General features: G+C 42.2%; 1 protein-coding gene across 8 annotated transcripts in view; it reads left to right on the top strand.

The window, feature by feature from the left end:
• Pex5l (peroxisomal biogenesis factor 5 like) overlaps positions 1 to 23,842 on the top strand; it is a 204,376-nt gene that overhangs the window by 47,114 nt on the left and 133,420 nt on the right. For 3 of the 8 annotated variants that reach the window (XM_055625868.1, XM_055625865.1, XM_055625862.1), the window contains exons 1-2: positions 5,608 to 6,621; positions 8,077 to 8,148. The exons of 2 other annotated variants lie outside the window; for them this stretch is intronic. In XM_055625868.1, coding sequence (XP_055481843.1) covers positions 6,529 to 6,621; positions 8,077 to 8,148 — 165 coding nt within the window. In that variant the 5' untranslated portion in view covers positions 5,608 to 6,528. Of the gene's footprint in view, positions 1 to 5,607; positions 6,622 to 8,076; positions 8,149 to 23,842 lie in introns of those variants that run through there. 3 more of the 8 variants (XM_055625867.1, XM_055625870.1, XM_055625866.1) reach the window with 3 other exon arrangements.

Genomic DNA, 23,842 nt, shown 5'->3' with positions numbered 1-23,842 from the left:
ATCACATGCTGAGCCCCTCACTAGCTCCCACCTTCTCTCATTGTCCCCGGCCCTTTCTCCAGTCCATTTCCCACTCTTAGCAAGAATAGATGGCACACAGCGCCAATCTGATGATGTTACTCTCTGCTTGATTGCATCTGGCATCCCTAGTTACAAGGGTGTTGACAGAGAGCAAACTCTGCCTTTCTAATGTGGCTTTGCCTTAGCAGCTTCCTCAGATGCTTGACTGACAGTGTGATTCTGTCTTGTGCCCTCTCATGATGATCTTTGTTACTCGCATACACAGTTCCAAAACATCACAATCCCCTTTTCCTAGAGCCATGGAGTCACAGAACACTTGAGTTCATTGGCCAGCAATCTTTGTTTAAGTTATTCCAGTTTTGCTTTTCAGTAGAAGCGGTCATGTGTTCACTCACTGGCTATGGCTAATATCTCATACCTTCTTAAAAACATACATGATTTGGGTTTGGCTAAGTCTCCTCTAGGCTCCAGAGCTTTAATTTCTTAACTCATTTTTACATGCTCAGTGGATAAATAAGCTCTGTGTGGCCGCAGATCTTCTTGGTTTTGCATAGGCATGGAAGAGCTCCCCAGTGGTCGCCTAGACGTGCCCATTCATAAAGACAAGCAGGAATTCTAGACAAGCCCACCCCTTGGGAATGGCTGTGACTATGTGCAAAGAAGTCATGGTGAGCTTCTAAGCACTGCAAAAGAGGAAAAAAGAAATGAAATCACCATCACCTGCAAACTGATGGCAATGGCAGTGGCAGTGGCAGAGAATTACGGCCCTGAGCGGGATGCCTGGGTATCAAAGTCAGGGGAGGACTGAGAGGGAGGGGCAGGTTGATCTCCAGGAAGGCTTTCCATTCAGGAGCAGAAAAAAATTATTCTAAACTGTCACGGCTGAGTCCCGAGTATATGAAAATTAAAGAAAAATACAAATCCTTTAAGTCATTTGGGCCATAATAGAAATGCTGATTGCATGCCCTCCATCCAGCACAGAGCTTCCACACAAAGGTGCACAGCAGACTTGGAGTTGGCCCCTGTCAGAAACAAAATCTCATAACGTTTTTATCAGGCTTGCATCAACATGTCAAAAACTGCTGGATTTGGGAAGGTACCGAGATAAAGAATATTTTTTTTTATTAAAGCAAAAATACTTCAGTTCTATCTCAGTAAGTCTTAAATGCATAGTGTGCAGATCCATTGTTATAAAACCAACAGCAGCAGGTGTGGAGGCCAGGTGCTCCAGGAGAAGAGAAAGGGCTGGATGGAGAGGCCCAGGATCAGGGCACCTGTGTGTGAGGAAGCGTCACAGGGCTCTGTGCCCACCATGCAGAGCCTGTGCATAGGAGAATGGGTATTGTCACTGGGGCTGTTGTTGCAACAGCCTCATCACTGCCTCTTAACTCTAGCTGCGGTGGCTCTTCTCCTATTTCAAAGAAACAACAGGGAGATGTTTCTCTTTTCTTAATTGTGTGGGCTGTGGGGCTGAATGGGGAAGGAAGAGAATGGTATAGGATAGTAAGATTCACTTGCCATTTGGGATCCAAAATGCAGGTCTACTCTTTTTACAATCTTACACAAAGGACCAGTTTACTAGGTGGGAGATGTGAAAATGGAGAACTTTGCTCCTTCTTCCCTTGGAAGTAGTACCACATCAGACACACAGACTTTAATATACATTTTTTTTAATCCCTGTATCCTTTGAAGGCCAAAATGTTGTCATTTATACCAATTGTGTTTATAGCTTCTAAGGAGCATAGTTTTTGTGGCAAAGAGAAGATTCTATATGAAAGAAAATTGGACTCGGAATTTTGTATAAAAAGCACATTCGTTTTGCTTGCCACTTTGAGTGTGCTTTTGTTTGCTTTGGCGGATGAGGGAGAGTTGAAAAAAATGGTGTCTTTATTGTCTTTAAACCTGTATAGCACATGGCTGGCTCCTGCGGAATATCAAGCTGAGGGTTTGTTTGCTGCCTACTTGACCTCAATGTAACACACATAAGTTGCTCCTTAAAGCCGGTGTGGGCACCTCCCCCAACCCCGAGGTAGCCAACATCTATTCTACCTCTGTCCAGGGGTGTGATCCCTGGGAAAGTACTTCCCAGAGCATGAGATGAAGCCATTCACTGTTTGCCATATGTGGAGACACTAAGATCAAAGGATATAGAATGAGGTGAGTAATTAACATCCACTTGCACTGCCTATCAAAATACAGCTTTGTCTCAAAGAATAGAGTTGTTTGATCAATCGGTCTTGACTGAGAACTATAAAAATCCTAGCCCTTTGATCAGAAATCCTCCTCTCTGATCCTGGGGATGAGGCCTATTCTCTGACATTCGGTGCTAAAAATGCAGCAAGCTATGATTCCCAAATCAAAACAAAAACTTGCTCGAGTGAAGAAAATTCCGAGGTTTTAGTGCACCCACTTTGGAAGTTTATAGAAACAATGGCTTTGCACTGCAAGATTTTTTAAAACAAAACCTTGAAAGAATAAGAAATGTGATAGCAGGCTTGGGGCTGACACAGGAGTAAGCGGAGGGCAGGAAAGGCTGGTGGTGAATCTAGACCATTTATTGTCATACTTTCTGAGGGCCACTTTAAAAGTGGAAAGCCTGGGCTAGCCTTGGTGGCACTTGTCTTTATTCCCAGCATCCTGGACAAGGAGGCAGAGTGATCTCTATGACTTTGAGGCCAGCCTGTTCTACATATCAAGTTCCAGGCTCGCAAAGACTACATAGTAAGATTATAAAAAGAAAAAAGTCATGAAAAGCTAGCATAAAATAGAGTCTGCCAGGCTAGCATAAAATTTACTGGGCTTCAAGGCCATGTCCTTGCCCAGCTCCTAATGACTGTTTTCCTGTTAGAGTTAACCTTAAGATAAAGAAGATTATTAAATTCGGGGGATTATGCATGATTTTAAATGCAGTGTAAAACATCACAATCTATTTGATGGCATTGAATTCTCTTCTTTCTTGATTACATACTTCAGAAGTAAGTCTGTGGGCTATGTGTCCTGTTTGTTCATGCTTGACCCCAAGAAAAAATAAACAATGAGTTCTGTGGGCACTCTTTTACCATAGCATGAGTATGCAGGTACATACACACACACACACACACACACACACACACACACTTTAGTCCAACCTTTAACCTTCTACTATAAGTCTCTGTAACAATGACCCTTTACCATCCCAAATTTGAAAGAAAAATATCAGAGGTTTGACAACTATCATTCCATGTCTATTAAGTTCTCTGAAGACTTTGACCTAGGAACACGCTTGATGGATAGCAACCTTTTTATTTGGCAGTCACTGTCCTCCCTCGTTTCCTGTACACTCTTTTCATCACTTCTTTGGCTGTCTCAGCAGTGTCCTCTGTGGCTATGCTGACACTGTGCACCTTAAAAAAGAAAAAAAAAAAGAGAGATGGGGCAAAAATACTGTCAGATTGTGAGAGGCATGCTAAACACAATAAACAACACATCTGCACTACCATCCCACACTCAGGACTTATACAAAGGAGAAAAGGAAGGCTGGGAGCACTGTGGACTTCCTGATAGTCTCTCTTCATATCCTTTGTCTTTCCACCAGCCCTTTCCATCTTAGCTTTCCGAAGGGATGATAATTCTTCAGTCTCCATGACTGGTGTGCTACATCGTTCGTTGTGTCTGACTTTCATCTTTGCTTCTCTTTCTACTCATGGATGACCTCTGACACCTCACTCTAGGAGTTCACATCCTCTCCTCTCATTAACACTGGGCACTCTCTCTTTATTCTCTTTCTCACCCTTAAATGTGCTCTCTTCTTTTGCTTAATACTAAAGTATAGCTGTCCTCTAGGCTTCTCAGTTGAGTTCTCATTTCTTCTGTCTCATGAGCTCCTCCACACCTGCCATTTCCCTATCCCATCCATCTCTATGTATAGCACTGTCTATCTTCTTAGGTGTGGATACATATGTCCAAATGGTCAACTAGATGTTTCTCCTTGACAGAACTTTCCAAAGGCACCCTAGCCCAGCAGAGACCTTGTGCGCATACTTTCTCCCTTCCCTTTTCTGGTTGACATTCAGTTCAACTCAATCTAGGAGTGCTTATCAATTTGCTAATCACCCTGACTATGGTGGCTTTAGAAGGGCAAAGAGAGTAAAAAACTTTGAGTGAGTGTAGACACATTTCTAGTTTAACAGTGAAGAGAAAAGAGGGGGAAAGATCTGAGGAAATTGCTTTTTAAGTGAAGGGAAACCTAAGCAATTTTGTTGGCAGTAGAAAGAATGGTGGTATGGAAGAGGTGAAAGATGGGGAAGATAGGAAGATAGGAATTATACCCAGACAGCCCTGAGGCTAAGACCTAACATGTCAATGGGAATTTCTTATCTTCCATCTGCACATGACTTTTGCTTTAATAAATTCATGCCTATTATGTATCACGACACAGCAACTAAATAATGATAAACCATTTTTGAAGTATATTCATTTTGACATCTATAGTTAGGCAAAAACCACACTTGGGGCCCATTTATCCTGTTAGATAGACCAAGTGCTCCTCTTCTCTTTAAAAAACCTCCCATGTAAATCTTATTCCTCAGGGGTATGAAGAATACTTTGAATTCAGTCCCCAAACAGCTAAGATCTTTCAATTGAAACTACTTTAAAAAAAATTTTTTTTTGCTAGTACTGGGGGTTGAACCCAGGGCTTCATGTTTCTTCAATAAGTGTCCTACCGCCAAACTACATCTACAGCCCAAAACTCTGAGCTTTTTCTAGAATAAGCAAGTTATCTCATTTGAAGACTGTCTACAGAATTAGTTTCTATTGCTATGATGGCATTTTCCAGTCTTTTTCCTGTGGAATAATTTCCATGTCCATGGTCACAATAGCATTGTCATACAATTTCCCAAGTGTCACTATTTATTTCATTCAAGTGAACAGACCCATATTTCAGTTCTACTTCTGTGGAGGGACAGGGAGGGGATGCAGAGGGTAAAGGAGAAAGGGTGGAAATCTGTGTAGGGCCAAGCTGAGTTGCCAGGTAGGCTTCTAGTTCTAGATGTGATCTGATTGAATAGCTTTTCAAAAGGTGTCAGCATGACAAAGAACTAGGCAATCTCTCATTTCAAGCTGGTCAGATAGAATCCAGAATGATGTCACTCAGAATGGTGGAGGAAGATAAGAGACACCGTGTTTGGAATTTCAGACATGACAGCAAGCCTGAATGCAAGCATTCAGCAAGACTGAATGCTTCTTACAGGCAAGGAGATACTGTCAGCAAATGCGACTCTTATTTCTCCTCTCATTTATCCACCCTGAGTCCTCTCACCCTTTTATCTCCCTGACACTAATGCTTCCTCCTCAGATGCACTTAGTTAAGATTGCACAGAAGTGACCACAGGCAGTGATCCTGAGAAGGCTAGGACGTGAGGGGCCTCATCTCCTCGCCTCAGTTGAAAGCCTCAGCTTTAGCATCTTGCCAGAGCTGTGGGTGGAGCTCAGGACGTGATTCCACTGTGGCTTCTCCTCCCACAGAAGCCCTGCCCCCTCACACTTGGACAGTGGGAAGATTAGCTTTCTTCCTCCTCTTAGTTCACTCCTCTGGCTGGTGTGCAAGGTCTTGCAGAAGCCAAGGATTTGCGTTCTGGGCTTGGCAAAGTGCATAGGAAGAAGACAGGGCTCCCCGGCTGGGAGGAGGGAGGAGAGCTGAAGATCCTCGCCTGGGCTGCCTCAGCTAAGCAAAGTGGGCAGCTCAGTGCCTGAAAGAGGACTGGGCTCGCTCGCACTAGATCAGTAAGTGGTGACTGTATGGCTTAAGGAAGGATGGGTGCCCCTGGGTCATGGGGTAAACTTGAAAATGTTGCTTGATTCCAGGGGAAAGCTGCAAGGCTACTTACTGGCTCTGTGTGCTTTCTGTGTCGAGCGCAGACTAGAGGCTTAAGTACAGAAATCAGAACTCCAAATGCTTCCTCCCAGTCCTGGAAAATGACAACTTCTCCAGAGTAGTTGTGGACATAATCTTCTTTCCTGATCCCTCTTCCCAGACAGTTGGGATTGAGTGGGGAAAGTGAACTGTAATATTAACAGAAATTGCAGTTTCTTATTGTTTTCTGTATGTGCTGACATTGTTATATCTATTAACAGTAATCTTCAGGGAAGTCTGAAGATTTAAGGGGCTTAAATGGGGAAATTGAGTTTTTATGACCAGGAGACTGAGTAGTCCATATATTAGGGATTAAATACAAAATGTATGTTATAAATAATTGATGTGTTTTTAAAAATCATTAAAGGGGAGCAGCAGCCAGGAAGCATTAAAGTGCATGATAAAAAAAAAAAATTAGAAAAAAGAAAATTCCACATCCATGGCTTTTTGCAGTAGCCAAAAATTTCAGGATGTTTACAAAGTCAGGACAGTGATTCAGGAATACTTCAATTATTGTTGTACATTATTAATACTGTTGCCGGGCAAGATCTGTGGTTCTCTGGTCAGCAAGTTCTGGCAATGAAGCCACTGCCGCTGGTGCAAAGAATTCTGGGATGTCTGACAGTGAAATGGATGGAAGGACTCACATTCCATCTCTACTTAATGCCCTTTTGTCCAGAAATCGGGTCATGCAGATGAGCTATTTGGTACGTATACAGATCAATACTGGGAAAAGCATTTCTGAGGGTTGTGTAGCAGAGGGAGTCTAGATGATGTCTCATTGCAAGCCCTGGGCTGAGAGCACCTAGAAGCCAAGAGACAGGAAGGCAGCTTGGCTCAAACCAAACTTGTTCATTTTGTTTTCTATCTGTCTTGAAATGCAACCCCAGAGGAGGACAAGAATAATAGCTGAGAGGAACACTGTGAGCATTTGTTCTGTCCTGAGTGTCGAAATTCATTAGTGTGTGGGTAAAGTTGGGGAATTTTATTTCTGAATCCCAATACTCAAATACTGTAATCACTACATTAGAGTAAATGACACAAAATAAGAGGTATATTTATGGGGAGGAAGAAGTATGAGAATTTGTATTTTGAAATGTTATAAAGAGGAGAAAAAGACCACACTCTGCAGTGTAAAGAAGTCTTGTGTCATGGTCGCTGAAATGCGGGACCCCAAATCAGTGGGCCTATGACACCATAGACAGAAATTCCAGAAATCTAATTCTCTTTATTCTAATTTCTCTGAACAATAGCCAAAGCAAGGTGTCTTTTTGGGGTTTTTGTTTGTTTGGTTGGCTGATTGGTTGGTTGGTTGGTTTTGTTTTTGTTTTTTACGTTGGACAACAGAAAACTGCATAATGACTTTTATCTCCATTTGTTATTAACATGAAAGAGTCTCATTATAGTTCTGGTATTCCCACTGAGGAGAAAAAGAGACTAAACACATTGCTATTTTTCTGTAACACAACTGTGAGATGATTGTTACGGTCGGACTTCTTTTCCAACTTAGACTTTTATTTATAACTTTTGCTGTAGGACAGATGAGTAGGGAGTGGTCGTTAGGACAAGTAACAACAATAAAATAATAAAATGTCAATAAGGCACACTTACAGATATGGCCTGTACTCTCCCAACTTCATAAGCAACCTAATTTTAAAACATATTGTCTGTCAGATATTGCTTTTTATTTCCAATGTTAGTATTCATGTGATTTGTTGAAATACTGAAAGTCTGGGGGTTCAGTATCTGAATTTTGTAATACTTCTCTTATCTTAAAAAATATAAGACATTAAAATATAATGTGTGACAGTTGACATTTTAAGAATAGTATAATTCTAAATGAAGTTTCTGTTCTTGAGAAAAATGTGCTAAGAGTCTTCAAAGAACTGCTTGTTTATCTAAGAATGTTAGAGAATCTTGCTGAAACTATAGAATAAAACAGAATATTGGGAAAAGACCAAAGGCATCATTTGGATCCAAGAGGATAGAGTCAATGCATAGGTATAAGATGATGGTTTGCTCTACATGAGAGACTGATGTCAAGAACGATGACATTGTAACTACTGAAACTGTTAAAGTTTTATCTTTAAGAGTGGTTAAGTAGGAATTAATATTTTTAATGAAAATAAACTAAATGACATTTAAAATTGTTCTTTCACAAGAAAAGTAAAGAACAAGGCTATGGGAAGCTAAGCAGTGATGAAGACCTCAAAATAATTGTTGACCAGAAGCAGGTAAGTGAACACCCCCTGTTGCCTGTTGCCTGTAGACTTTGACCTGGTAGCCCTCTGGGTTCAGAGCTCTTCCCTGACATCGGCTTTCATCTACCTAGAACTGTTATTAATATAGATTTAGGTGGCACCAAAGCTTCCCTCATCTCTGCCCCACTGATTTCTGCATGATGCCAACCCAGCGTGTGCTGTGTGTGAGAAAAAATACCAAAGCACAAAGCAAGGGCAGGAGGCGGGAACTCTGAGGACTCAATACAGTGAGTCAAAATAACATGATTTGATTGAGGAAAAAAAAAAGGTTTAAGTAAGAGCTAGGAAGCATGTTATTTGAAAAAGAAAATGAGAAACACTACCATTGGTGTGTTTTCTAAAACAAAGTGTGATTAGGCAGGTGGGAATAAAAGGTGTGAAATTTTGAGGTATGTAAACTTAGGTCTTGCCCAGTTTAGTTTTTTGGTTTGTCTGCAGCAAGTGTTGAGATGATCTGAAATGCAAACAGTTTGTCGCATAGACAGTAATTCTGCCCATAATTTGAGAAGCCTCTAGGTTGGATGTTATTGGCCCATAAGGTGCGATAAAAATGGCTTAACAGTGCATAAACAATGACATAGCAGGGAGTGTACTGTGTCCAGCCGGAACACTGACTTGGCATTAGCCCTTCACGTCTTTGTTAATTATCAAGGAGACAAGGTAACTGCCCATGCATTCAACATATGTGTGGCATGGACTCTGAGGGCAGCACAAACTCGGTGCCGACAGAGTGATTAATTAAAGGGTCTGAGCTGATGAGAACATTAGAAAGTAGCCACTGATTTTCAGAAAAGCTGCTCAATTTGGACAACTTCCCCATCATGTAGTTGGCTCTGGGTCATGGTGATTACACTAAGGGAGCCAGTGCGTGTGCATGTATGTGTGAGTGCATATGTGTGTTTCACAACATGGGGAATAGCTACTAAAAGGCAGCAATGAGAAGTCAGTGACTTAAGTCATACTTACTAGAATGATTGGGCAACTGAAGGTTTCCTCTGGAAGGTCCTGGCTGAGCAAAGCATTTCCATGGAAGTTCATGGTGAACGGGCACACCCGGGCTTGCCCCTGTGTTTCCTGCCCCATTGTTCTTGTCACTTTGCTGCTCGTGAGTACAGAAAGATAGGGTTGTGAGGGTCCTCCTGCATACTGTTATTCACTGCCAGATTGTTTAACTGCTAAGGTATGTGGAGCACCAGTTATACCACGGTTATTTCAGTTATGCCGGATTAATTACTTAGGACATGCACTCTAGATCTCCCACGGACTGTGATTCCAATTAAGGCGTGGACCTACTAGGTAGATAAACTAGTAAAGGAGGAGAGAGCATGCCATGAGAAATACACACACATACACACACACCTCTATTAATACAGTTTTTATTTCTTGTTTTGCCATATAAAAATAAATTCTTACCTTTTACTTCTTTATTACTTTCTTTTCAAAGCTTTTAGTTCATTCCTATTTAATTTTGGTATTGTAACTAACTATTCTCTATAAGAAAACTACAGAATTACTTATTTTTATATTTTTGATGACGAGTCCAAGAACATTATTCTTCACTTTTCCTATGCTGACTTTTCACAAATTTATATTGTGGACCAAACCCTTCCAGTGCTGTCACCTAAGTTGGTACTGCTCTGAGTGACCCCACTGCTGAATCATTCGTGACAGAGCTGACTATGTCAGTCTAGGGGCTGACTGCTGGCCATGAAGCACTGTCCTTGTTTGGGAGGTTTGGGGGTTTCTGTTTTGAGAGAATCTTAGGCTGAAGCAATGACAAGTTCACTCCCTCCAGCTAAAATATCAAAATACCACTAGTTATTCTTTTAAAAACTCCAAAAAGTTATTCCTAAGATAAAGAGGCCAACAGTTAAGCATGTATGTGAGTAAATGCATACGTCAACACATAATTCTCCAGAAACCCAAAGTTGTTCATTCCATATATATATGAAATTGTGCACATGTTATATATAAATATAATAAAATTAAACTGTGTGTCCCTATATACTCTTTTGATAATAATCTTTATTTATGTGCAATTTGTAGCTTTAAAAAGTATGGAGGAAATTTGTTTGTCAATCTTCATATAACTCTAAGAAGGCTTTTTAGTGAGTTATGCCAAAAGAAAACCTAAGGAAGACAAACAAGTAACTGAGGTTCTGTGATGGGCAAAGTCGCGATCTCATTAAATCTGTCCCTTGACTGCTGTCACTCCACAAGTGCTGTGCAAGCTCGGTGCCAGTTCATCCGTCAGGTGATTCGCAAGCCTCGTGCTCCAGCAGGGAGCCCATGGTCTTGCTTATGTAAGCATATTAATAGCAAAAGTAGAGTGCAGGATGTGGGCTTGCCATCCCTGGCTGCTGTTCTCAAAAGGTTAGAAGATGATGCTGTGTTATTTTGACATGGAAAAGCAGTGTAAACTTTGTAAATGTGTAAGGTTTTTCTTTTTGAAGGGCAATACTGTCTTCTCCATCTGTGAAATTTTTCTTGGTAAATTTGATTCAAAATGCATATTTTTAAAATCACACAGGATTCTTAAGCTAGTACTTACTAACAGGCAACATATATTCATATATATATGTATATATATATGTGTATATATATACATATATATATATACATACACACATTCACATGTGTAATTTATATATGACTATATTGCATGGGGATCAGAGTCCATATTTCCACCTGATATTCCCACAGGTTTTAACCTTCAAACAGAAAAGTAATGAAAATGGATGTATTGCAATAAAATCTTTTTTTCTTTTTATTAATTTTTATTATTGGTTACATTTTTTTATTTTTTATATTAATCACAGGTTATTTACTTTGTATCCCAGCCATAGCCCCCTCCCTTTTTCCCTCCCAATCCCACCCTCCCTCCCTCGTCTACTCCCTGCCCCTTTCCAAATTCACTAACAGGGGAGGACCTCCTCCCCCTCCATCTGACCCTAGCTTATCAAGTCCCCTCAGGACTGGCTGCAATGTCCTCTTCTGTGGCCTAGCCAGGCTGCTCTTCCCTCGTGGGAAGGAAGTGGAAGAGTTCACCATTGAATTCATGTCAGAAATAGTTCCTGTTCCCCTTATTAGAGAACCCATTTGGACACTGAGCTACCGTGGGCTATATCCGAGCAGGGGTTCTAGGTTATATCCATACATGGTCCTTGGTTGGAGAAACAGTCTCATGAAAGACCCCTGTGCCCTGGTATATTTGGTCCTTGTGGTGCTCCTGTCCTCTCCAGTCTTACTAACTTCCCCTTCTTTCATATGATTTCCTGCACTCTGCCGATGGTTTGGATATGAGTCTTAATATCTGCTTTGATACACTGCTAGGTAGAGTCTTTCAGAGGCCATCTGTGGTAGGCTCCTGTCCTGTTACTTGTTCTCTCCTACATCCAATGTTCATCCCATTTGTCTTTCTAAGTGAGGATTGGTTATCTTACCCCGAATCCTCTTTCTTTAAAATCTTTTTAATTTATTCATTTTTATTAATCATAATTTATTCACTTTGTATCCCAGCTGTATCCCCCTCCCAGCTCTCCTCTCAATCCTGCCCTCCCTCCCTCTTCTCCTCCCATGTCCCTCCTCCAGTCCACTGATAAGGGAGGTCCTCTTCCCCTTCCATCTGACCCTAACCTATCAAGTCTAACCAGGACTGGATGCATTGTCTTCCTCTGTAACCTGCTAAGGCTGCCCCCACTTCAGGAAGAGGTGATCAAAGAGGCAGCCCTAGAGTTCATGTCAGAGACAGTCCCTGTTCCCCTTACTAGGGTATGAACTTGGACACTGAGCTGCCATGGGCTACATCTGTGCAGGGGTTCTAGGTTATTTCCATGCATGGTCCTTGGTTAGAGTATCAATCTCAGAAAATACACCTGGGCCCAGATTTCTTAGTTCTGTTACTCTCCTTGTGGAGCTCCTGTCCCCTCCAGGTTTTTCATCTCCCCCTTCTTTCATAAGATTACCTGCACTCTGCCCAAAGTTTGGTATGAGTCTCAGCATCTACTTCTATGCCCTGCTGGCTAGAGTCTTTCAGAGGCCCTCTGTGATAGGCTCCTGTCCTATTCCCTATTTTCTCCCTCTTCCAATGGGATCTTCACCAACCCTATATCTGACAGAGGGCTAATATCCACAATATATAAAGAACTCAAGAAGTTAAACAGCAACAAATCAAGTAATCCAGTTAAAAAATGGGGTACAGAGCTAAACAGAATTCTCAACAGAGGAATACTGAGTGGCAGAGAAACACTTAAAGAAAGTTCTATGTCCTTAATCATTAGGGAAATGGAAATCAAAACGACCCTGAGATTTCACCTTACACTCATCAGAATGGCGAAGATCAAAAGCTCAAGTGACAATACATGCTGGAAAGGATGTGAAGAAACAGGAGCCCTCCTCCACTGTTGTTAGGAATGTAAACTTGTACAACCACTTTGGAAATCAATCTGGCACTTTCTCAGAAAATTAGGAATAGTCCTACCTCAAGATCCAGCTATACCACTCCTAGGTATATATCAAAAATATGCTCAAGTATGCAACAAGGACATTTGCTCAACCATGTTTGTAGCAGCTTTGTTTATAATAGCCAGAACCTGGAAACAACCCAGATGTCCCTCAGCTGAGGAATGGATACAGAAATTGTGTTATATTTACACAATGGAATACTACTCAGCAATTAAAAACAAGGAAATCATGAAATCTGTGGGCAAATGGTGGGATCTAGAAAAGATCATCCTGAGTGAGGTATCCCAGGAGCAGAAAGACACACATGGTACATAGTCACTTACAAGTGGATATTAGACATATAATATAGGATAAACATACTAAAATCTGTACACCTAAAGAAGCTAATCAAGAAGGAGGACCCTGGGTAAGATGCTTAATCCTCATTCAGAAAGGCAAATGGGATGGACATCACAATAAAATCTTAACAACCTTAAATTTCAAACATTTCCCATAAAAACATGTTTTTACTTAGTGAATGCTGTATAAATTCAATACAAAAAAACCATACATAGCTCACTTGTAAAGTATATATGAAATATATGTCAGTTTTATCATCAAACTATTCTTCCTTCATTGGAGAAGACAAGAGTCTTGATTGGAAATTAGTATCAAGTAAATACAAATTATTTTCTGAATTTACTGGTATTTCAGGAGTGAGACTATACAAAATAGATGGGAGAGAAACTTTCCTAACGAATGAAGAGCCTTAACTACTTTGAACCGATAATGAACTTTTTTCCATTTTCAGTTGCTGTTTTAATTGGATTCATCTTAACTCAAGGTTTCCCTATGTTGGACTGTATGTATGTTTACAGAGTTTGTGTCTAGGCTGTTCTGTAAAGACAAACATCAAAACACAGAATTTGTGGTTTTATGAAGGATTCAGAGCTACAGGTTTGAGGACTGCACCAATGCAGGCACAGGATGCTTGCTTGGGTCTAGTTGGCTCTGGACTCAACTGCAGTTGGCACGGAGTGTTTCTCGGTGTACAGAGTGAAAAAATGACAAGTACCAGCCAGGTGCCAGGGAGTGCACACATCAGGGCAGGACAGCACTCCTCCAGCCTCAGCAGCACCAGCTGTGCCTGGAGAGCTTGCTGAGCCCACCCCACCCCTTGCCAACTCTGCGATGTGTTATCGGGCCTGAGAGTGTACATTTCTAAGTTCTCCACTACTGCTGCTGGTTTCACGCCACACTCTGACACCCAGAATCAGAAAAAAAGCAATTGCAATTCTGAAAGAGAAAAAAAAAATATATGAGACCATAATATCCAAGTGGTCACCTGAAAATATAAAAGCCAGAATCAATAGACACTTGGTGCAACGGTACCTAAAAAGCAGAGCACCATACACACTCACAACAATGATGCCTTGAAGACCCAGTCCTGCAGTTAAGCTGAATTCTCTGGGGTAGCCCTTTTGGACTTGAGCCACAAGAACTCAGTTTTCTCGTTTGTAAACTGCTGTCTTATTCTTTCCACCTAAGGGTTTACTTAGGGGAAAAATCTTTTAAAGGCTCAATAAGGCGTAGACCTGTGTATTGTTTCGTCAGCTCCCTGCACTCCCCAGTCCCTCCAATTTAGCAGGCCAGAACCTTAATAATGAATGGACTGTCCCAAAGTCCTTGGTTTGTTCTAAGAACACTGAAAGGCATAGTCCTTTGATACTGTGGTCCAAACTCTGTTCCCTCTGCACCAGTACTGATTGCTCTATAAATTGTTTACAAAATGATTTTGCCTTTCTGGTTTACTTACAGAAAATCACCACCTAGGAACTGTTGGAGTTGACCACTGTCTATTACTGAACATTCTTGGGTACATTTCCCATAAACACTTAACTGTGGCCTTTAGGCATTCCAGAAAATAAAGGCTCTTCCAAACAAACAAACAAACAAACAAACAAACAAACAAAAGACCTGGACAGAATAAAAACTGCAAGTTGGCTCTTGAAACCAGTCACCTTTTCTCCCAAACATCCAAGGGAGGACTCCTAGCACATGAGAAACAAGATAACACACATTTAACCTAGCCTGAAACCTTTCTGAATCTCTTTAAAAACTTGTGAGAGAACCCTGAGCAGGAAGCAATGCACACCAGAACTATTTTTCTAAAATAAAAAGAAGGAATAAAGTAGACTAGCCCCTTGTATCTCCCACAGCCACAAGCCTTTTCAGCAGGATTGCAACCCTGTCCTGTCCTGGTGGCTCTGTGAAAAAGAATTGTGTAAGGGATATCAAGGCCAGCGTCAAATGAAAGAGCAAGACACAGCTTCCTTCTGGTGCTAACAGATAGCCTGTCCTACCACCAGCTGACTCAAGCCTCGGACTCATAAATAGTAAAATGATGAGGGAATGTGTGTCATTGTCTTTTGTACTCGCACCATCTGGACAGTACTTTCTTGGTCATATCAGTACAGTAGCTTAGCTTATATATAATTCATACTCTATTTGCTTCTGAGGGTTCCTAGGTGCCAGAGCTTGTCTCTTAGTATCACATGGAACAGTCTCTCTGGTGCCTTCTCAGAACTGTGTACATCAAGAACAGAGGACCTCTCCTCTTCCACCTGCTTGGCCTGGAGAGCCTGAAGCAGGGGATTTTGTGACACTTACAGAACTCAGCACCCCATACAGCTGTAATGTCCTGATTAAGCTCGCAGTACACATAAGCTCATTAGCAATTTCCTCATAAAAGATTGATCAATGAGAAGTGGTTCCATAAAAAGAAGGCTGATCATTTACCATGTGTGTAAATCAGCATAAACAAAGATTCATTTCTATAAACCAATTAATTCCATCTTTTCTGCAAAGTTATTTATCATCAACAAGTACTGTAAAGGAGGGACAACATTTCCTATTAAGCTGAACAAAAAATTTCTGGAATGAAGATGGGGTGACCCTGTATTTTTTCCCCAAATAGTCTCCCATGTATCTCGGACTCAAAAGTTAACTCCAAAGATTTGATACTGCAAGGGGAAGAGCCACAGTAACATACAGTGTCTTCCTCTGTGTTTTCCTTACAAGCTTGCATCATAACTCTGGCCTAATTTGCATCATAAACTTGCATCATAAACTCTGTCTATTTCAACTCCATCTACTGGTTCTCTTCAGCAGCTCCTGACTCTAAGAGAAAACGCAGAACCTTCATTTCAGAGTCTTTTCACAGTTTATTGCAATGTGAGGTATTAGGGCACAGAAAACGCAGCAGGTCACTCTTGCTAGAGTGAGCCCAAGGTAGGCTGAAGTCCTGAGCCAAACTCTCGCCCTGGTTTCTGCTTTGGCATTGCTCTCCTGAGCAGAGAAGTTTAGAGGAAGCAGTTAGGCTCTCTACATCTTCAGGTTGTCATCTGTGCAGTATAATCACGCCATCTGCGTTGGCGTCTGTTCCCAGGCTCACAGGGGGACACTTCTTGGAAAGCCATGTGCCCTCTGGTCAGAGCCAGGCATAAAACCTGGGGCCCCTGATGTTGGCTCTGATGCTTTCCATAAAGCTTGGCTTCCTAGAGGGAGAGTTGTAAATGGGTGTCGTGATTATTTCCACTAGTATATTCCCGGGTGTTCTTCACACCTTCCGTGGACAGGTGCTCCAGACCAGTGAAGGTCATGAACCAGACCCTCTGCCACACCATGGGCATGGCATTGTGACGGCGGCACACACGTGCCAGTCACTCTCACACAGCGTTAAAGGCCACATGGAAATGATGTTTGGGAATGAAATGTACTTTGGGAAGATTGAGGAGCTTGTCTGGGCCAGAGGCTCTTCTGTGCTAACATGAGGGGAATGTCTATTCTGTGAAGTTGTTGAGAGAATCACGCATGTCTGTCAGGTAATGCATTTACAAATGGCAGGCACTGAGCCAAGTGGTGTGGTAGTTCATGCAACGTTCACAGGCCTGTAGGCTGGAGGACTCCTTGGATTTGGAAGGTAGACTAAACTGTAATGATTCTAGGCAATATTGTTTGCACTGGGGTCAAAGATATGGAAGCCTAGCGGGCCTTGGCACAGGGAGAGGGGAGAGCAGAGGGCAGTAGCCACTTGGCACAAGCTTGCCACGATAAAGAAAGACAACACAAGCCAGCTCCATGGGTGGCCATGATGGAAATGAGCTGATAGCCACCTCTCAGTAACTGGTCAAGAAACATAATTAAGCTGCTGCTGTTAAAATGTCTATAATCAACTTTAAAATTTTTAAATGGTATTAATCAAAAGAGGGAAAGAAGGAAAGAAAGAAAGAAAGAAAGAAAGAAAGAAAGAAAGAAAGAAAGAAAGAAAGAAAGAAAGAAAGAAAGGTTCTGTGCTTAACCCTAGGAGACCTATCTTGTGACTTTCTGTGCTTAGAAGACTCTGAGATCAAAGACTAGGGCTGGGTGGCCCTTTCCTCATCTCCTCTGTTCCTGATTGACATTTCCCTGACAGCTATCCAGATTAGCTGCTGATCTGATTAACAGAGGGGATTAAAGTATAGTTTACAGGTCATTTCAAGTCTTTTGGAAGCTCAAGTTTCTTAGGAGGGAGCCGGCAACCCAACCTCCCTCTTGATGCCATGAGCACAGCAGACTTTCACTGGCAGGAGATGTCACTCAAAACAGAGCAGAGGCAGCCCAGGAAGGACTGTCTCCTACTTTTCATCTCTTTGCCTGCCTACTCCTTCAGTGAGCCGCAAGGTCCCAGCACTGGTCAGCCCTTCCAGTTCATATTCCCCATTGTCCAGACAGTAATGCAACCCACCAAGACAGTTCTGTCAGCAAGAGAGAGAGCCTGGATTTCTTCCCCAATTCAACATCACATATTAATATATAGTCACAAGCTTGTTGCTTACAGTTTAAAAAAAAAAAAAAAGGAAAGAAAAAATGGATTTTCATGTTGGAGATGTATAAATGTTAAATCATTTTCAAATAACCCAAGGAAACCATGGTTTTCCTTCCTCCTTCTTTTTAATGTAATGGGGCAAAGTGGTGCTGGCATGTATAGAAAATAAATGCATAATTGAAGTGGCATGAGCTGACACAATGAGTGCAAAAATTATGTGATCTATGAAAGTAGCACGCAGAGAGAACAGAGCTTAAAGGCAGCCTGGACCACTTAGAGAACACCTTGAGGAGAACCCCACTGAGCTACCTTATGGAAAATGTAGGGCTTTTGCTTCTAATTTTCATTAGTGGGTTCACCTGATCTATATGAGAACTCTGCACATCCTGGTGCAGAATGTCAGGACATGAGCTAATCTTGGGTTTAAACGTTATGTTCTATGGAACCCATTTGCACCCACTCCTAATGCCAGGAGGTGGGGGTCTATTTAAATGGGCACTCTCATCAGGGAAGTCAGGTGGGCAGAGAAGTTTTACATGAAGAAATCTCCTGTGTTTTCCCCAGCTAGATCATCATGTCAATACAGACAGCTTTCTTTCCTCAGCTCATGGGACCTCTCTCCCTGTCTTCATCCCCAGGCAGCTTTAGGGAATGCAGGTCAAGCCCAGATTTGGACTTCCCAGATATCCATCCTGACCTCAGCTGCAGACTCAGTCTAGTGAACCCATCCAACACTCATGTGTCTGTGTTCTTTAAGATAATGGCTACAAGTATTTGTACTAAAATTACTTTAAAATTCAAAATATGATAAATATGATGAAAGAGTATTTAGACTACACTAATTTTTCTTTGATGTTTTGAGTTTTTCTTTACTTTTGAAAATTTTGCACGTGTTCAATGAAATATGAGCATATCTACCCAAGATTCCCCTTCTCCAAATTCCACCGTTTCTCCCCCAACATGCTCCCTCTAGTGCCATGCCTTTTCTTAAGTAGCCCACTAAGTCCAGTTAATTCTGCCTGTATGTACTTTGGTGTAGGGCCATCTACCACATCATTGGAAACCTGCCAAAGGCAACAGCCTCAAAGAGAGTGAGTTTCCCTCCTCTAGCAAGTGTCCACTGCCAAAAAGTAATGCCTCAATAAGGAGTTGGATTTGACATGACCTGTCTTTTCTGTACCGGGATTTTGGCTGGCTTGATCTTGTATAAATCTTGTGCAGGTAACCATAGCTGGTATGGATTCACACCTACAATTGCCTGTCACGTCCAGCTCCATTCTTGCTGCTGGGAGACTTGGGAAGGCATTCTACTCTTCCTTCTTCTTTGTTGTTGGAACAGGATGCCTGTGCTCTCTCCTGCCCTGACCATGTCCTGTCTGTTTTGGTTCCTTACCCATCTGACTTAACAGTCACATCTCTACCCTTCTGCTTAGCACTGGCCTCCGGCTTCAGCCACTGAGATATGTCTCTTAATGTGACACCATGTAGACCAGCATTGACAGAAATGCAGTTCTTGCAAGCCTGCTTTTAAGAATGCTCCATTGCTTCCTTCCCTTTCCTCCAAACAACTCCATGGCTCTGTCATTTCCATTTTCAGTCAGTCATTTGGCACATGGCCTGCTGCTAACCAGGCTTGCCCTTCTCTGCTGTCTTGTGATGAGGACACACACTCTCAACACACAAATGACCATTCAATGCAACTGTTCCGTACTCCTCATCAAAGTATTTTTTTAACCAAATGATCTCATTCTTGAAGTACATGAATAAGTGACTTATTAAAGGAATGGTGGGACAGGGTGTCATCTCAGCTTTGTGCTGGGTGATCTCCATAGAAGAAAACATTCATTCATCTTCCCCAACAAAGTTATGTCATTTGTATAATTAGAGAATCACTAATTTTTGTTCTACAAGAACACTGATCACAGAAGCCTTTATCTTCTCAGTCAAGGGTGTGCAGTCACAATGCACTTCTGTTGGGTTCTGTTAGTCACACATGCAGTTCACCCAGGATGGAAGAAATGGAGCTGTGCACAGAGTCATTCAGAAACCTCTAAGGTACAGATCCCACACCTTAGACAGTTTGCCAAGTAAAGAGTTCTTTTTCTCAATTCAAAAAAGTTTTAATCGCCCACTCTGTCTCAGGAGTTTAATTTAACAACTAAATTAAACGTCCTGTGTCAGGACGTTTCTGAACAACAGGCACTTTGCCCTGTGGACCCCAGCATGGCTTGGCCTACAGAATGAGTGTTTCCGTCATCCCTGAGAGTACAAACTGCAGCCAGAGTAGTAACTCATCAGTTAGTAGTGCCCATCACGAAACATGACCACTTGAGTTTGATCTCCTGACTCCCACACGTTGTCCTCTGACCTACACACATGTGCCATGCCACGCATGCACCTGCTTATGTGTACACACACAGACACACACACACACACACACACACACACACAATTTTTAAAAAGAAATACTAACTTCTCATTAGGGCCTACAGACCATTCCTGACATCTAGACCCTGACCTCCCCTGAGGTCCCTGTCTGACGCTACCTCAGTGCCACTTGCTAAACAAGCTGAAGTACCAAAGCACCAAAGCTCTACCCACCTCTGAGCCTCTGCCTCATTCTTCCTCCTACCTGGCTGTATTATACTGATGGAACTTAAGCATCTTGCCTCATTTGTTGTAGGAAAGCCATCTGGAGACCCTTCGTCTTTCCATTGAGCATGTTCTAGGTAATTGGACACAAACACAACCCAGCCACTTATGTCCCAAAGCCAACAAAGCCAGTGTCCCCCTGCGGTCAGTCATGACACTGCAGCATAGGCTTCCCAAGAGGATAGCCAAGGGGCAATCAGAACCCTGATCTGAGCACTCAGAACAGAGCTGGGCACCCAGAGCCTCGAGCTGTGCGATGGCTCCTCTTCATAGCCTGAGACTTGAGTTTGCTAGTTTCCCAGTGCTCAGTGTGCTCCCAGGAGAGGACTTGGGCTTTAAGGACAGTTTTCTAACAATATTTCTCATCGTTTGTCTCCACAAAGGAGACAAGGCCTGTGGTTCACAGGCCTTAAAACAGCTCTATTGCCAGAAGCCTGCCTGGAATCAGTGCTCTGACCTCAGCATCCAGGGTGGGCTTGGAAGCACGTTAGGAAGTCTTCAGTGGAAATCCTCTGTATGCCTGGCTTTTAGGAACTGGTGTAAATTACCATTCTAATTTTGGTGTCAGGAAAGTTATTATTTTGGCAAGCAAGTGAGGCCTTCGTTGTAGGGCCACAAAAGAGGGTTAAGACCAGCTAAGAATCTCAAACCCTTTATTACAGTCCTCCAACTTTCCCCATTTCCTCGTTCCTTGAAGTGAAAGCATGCAGTGATGAACCCTGGGACCCTGAGGCACAGTGACACCTGCAGCACAACTAACCCACTCTTTACTTTAAGCTTCCCTGTTATCAGACCACTTGGAATAAAAAGCTAACGCAGCATGCAGTTATCCTCCATTTACTGTGTCTGATTTCCTGTTCTGACAACGGTTTATATGTTATTTAATCTCTCCAACTACTCCAGGATACTACTACCTTCCCTGCTTTACAGTGCACACAGGAGCAGGGTTCAGGGGAGCAGGCTTCACTCCCAAGGCCCAGGCCCCTGCCAGGTGCACAGCCTATACAGTGGTGCATGCTTAAGAAATGTCCTTCCGTCATGCTTCCCTGTGATATCCAGGAGACCAGTCACAAACCCGGCTCCATTAAGAAATAATTTACAGTGACATAATCTAAGAAAGACTTCCTGTTTGTAAAGGAAGGATACATGTGACACGGAAAAGTTTAAATAAAGTGAGACAGGTAAATTGAACTATGCAGTCTTGTTTCTGGGGGAGGGGGAATGAATTCAGAGTCATAAGCATACACACTCAAAAGCTAACGCCTTTAAAAGAGCAGCTGCCCCAGTCCGTGGGTCAGAGGCCATCAGCTGAAGCTCTGGGAGATCAAATCGTGCTGAGTGGCCTGGACCAGCCACTATGGCCCACTCAGTGAATTAAATCCCTGCCCTGCTCTAGAACTACCTCTGTGCCCACACATTTGAAAATTTCCACAGCTGGCACTAGCCATCACCTCAGCATTTGCCCAGCCACCACCTTTTGTGGAAGACAATGGCTGTGCTCTGAAAATGTCACTCCACTCACTGGCTGTCCTCTGGGGGCTGACCTTTCTTCTCAGGCTGAGGTCCCTCAAGAACTGTTCAGTCAAGCTTTTCCCAAGCCCCTAGCAGAGCTCCAGATCCCCTGTGTGCCTGCCCATAAAACAGTTCTGAGGACTGACCTCTAGACATTGGCTGACCCTACCAGCCCCTTGTGCTTGCTCCCGTATCTTCCCCAGAGCATGCCTTCTCTAGCCTGATCTGGAACTTTCAGCTCAAGGGGGCTGACGCTGGCCCTTGACTTCCCTTCTTGTGTTTTTCTTATCCTTTCAGACAGGAGAGATGTACCAGGCTGGGGAGATCGCCCCTATAAGCACATGGGCCTGAATTCAACCCCCAGAACTAGTGTGAAAATACCAGTGGCCCAAACATGTAATCCTTATGCTGGGGAGGAAGGGAAAGGAGGATCCCCGGGGCTCACTGGCCAGCAAGCATAGCTTGCTTCCTCCTTGGTGAGTTCTAGGCCAGTGAGAGACACACATATGTACACACACATATATGCACAAGCGCATCTATAGTCACATACACAGGATAAAGCATTGCCCTTGGCCATAACAACACTTTGCTCTCTTGTTCTTGCATACTTGTGAATGTTTCATATTGTTGTACTCAGTAAACATTCTGTTCTTCATCTCCTCATTTTCTACTTTTTGTGCATTTTAATGGCCACCTTAGCTAGAATCAAGGATCTTGGAAACTTCAACTATGATATCCCTTGGCTTGTGCAATGATCATACAAATAGTCTCCCTTTTGTTTTATGATACAACTTAATAAATTGAAGAAAGAAGCAAAAAGAATTGCAGTACAGTTGCTCATGGATAGACACATACTGGTTTTTCCATGAGTTCTATAGGATGTTTATAGGATGGGCACAGGATAATCTTGCCAGGATCCTGTTGGAACTGATGTCACTCATGTCACATTTGCTCCTTAAGACTTCAGGTTTAGCCTGAATTATAGGCATTATACTTCCTAAGAGTGACTGGAGGAAAATTTGCATAAAGTGAGTTTGCATGAATCTTGCAGTTTGCTAAGAAAGTAAATGTATTAAATCTTGTTAGAGCTGCAAATCCCTCAGGATATCATTTACTCCGGTACCATAGTCATTGAGGAGGCAGATTATAGATTGGCTGAGTAGTCTCAGGCCAAGAATGAATATATTGAAACATTCAAACCCTGATATTGGAATCTAAGCAGCTTATATGAAGTGGGTACAACTCAAGGAATTAGAGAATTGGACCATACGGCTGTTGGATGTTGAAAGGTAGAAACACAGAAATAATGAGAATGTATTTTAGAATATACGTAGCTTTATCAGCACTTCAAATTGAAAACTGTTTCTCATGACCCAAAATGCGAAACTTGTATATTAATGCAGAAATCTAAAAGTTACGAGAATCCTTTAGTAATATCTAAAATACAAGGGAGGATTCAAATGCGCCACTTGCCAATGGCTTCTCCTTTTGACCTTTAACGTCTACGCCACGAGCTCCCTATCAGCAAAGAGATGTTTGTCCCACTTCTATTTCACAAGCATTCTGGAAGAATTATTAATAAAAAGGAAAAAAAAACACTCAAGGGGATTACTTCCTATGAAACAACAAAACAGGATACTCTGCCACAAATGTTTTACCATAGCATGAGTGTGTAGGTGCACGCACACACACACACACACACACACGCATGCACACACATACACACACTTTAGTCCCACATTTAACCTTCTACTATAAATCTCTGTAACAATGACACTTTACCAGAGGTTTGACAGCTGTCATTCCATGTATATTAAGAAGTGACCTAGCGTTGGGGGCCACTTTATTGTGCTTTATAAAGTAAATCAGTAGAAAATGCACACACGCGATGATGACCTTTGCATCAGTAGCATCTGAGGTGGGGTGGCGGTGATATCCCGTGAGTCTGTAAGTGATAGGATGAAACAGTGTTTCTTTTTGAATGACTGATGGACTCATGGTTTTCCTTGTCTTAAGAAGTTTGCATTATAAATAATACTTCTGAAGGCACAGTGTACAATGGTCCCCATTCCTCATTTGTTTTGACACAGATTTTTGTTCTTGGAAAAACCAAATTTATGCTGAGACTTCTAATAGTTATTAGACAAGTGAGAAATTTCATATCCAAGTAAAAACAACACATAGCATGTATCT

Source organism: Psammomys obesus, unplaced genomic scaffold (assembly GCF_907164565.1).
Source record: "Psammomys obesus unplaced genomic scaffold, mPsaObe1.curated_primary_1811, whole genome shotgun sequence".
Taxonomy (NCBI): domain Eukaryota; kingdom Metazoa; phylum Chordata; class Mammalia; order Rodentia; family Muridae; genus Psammomys; species Psammomys obesus.
The sequence above is the reverse complement of the archived record's forward strand: the minus strand, read 5'-3'. Positions and strand labels throughout refer to the sequence as shown.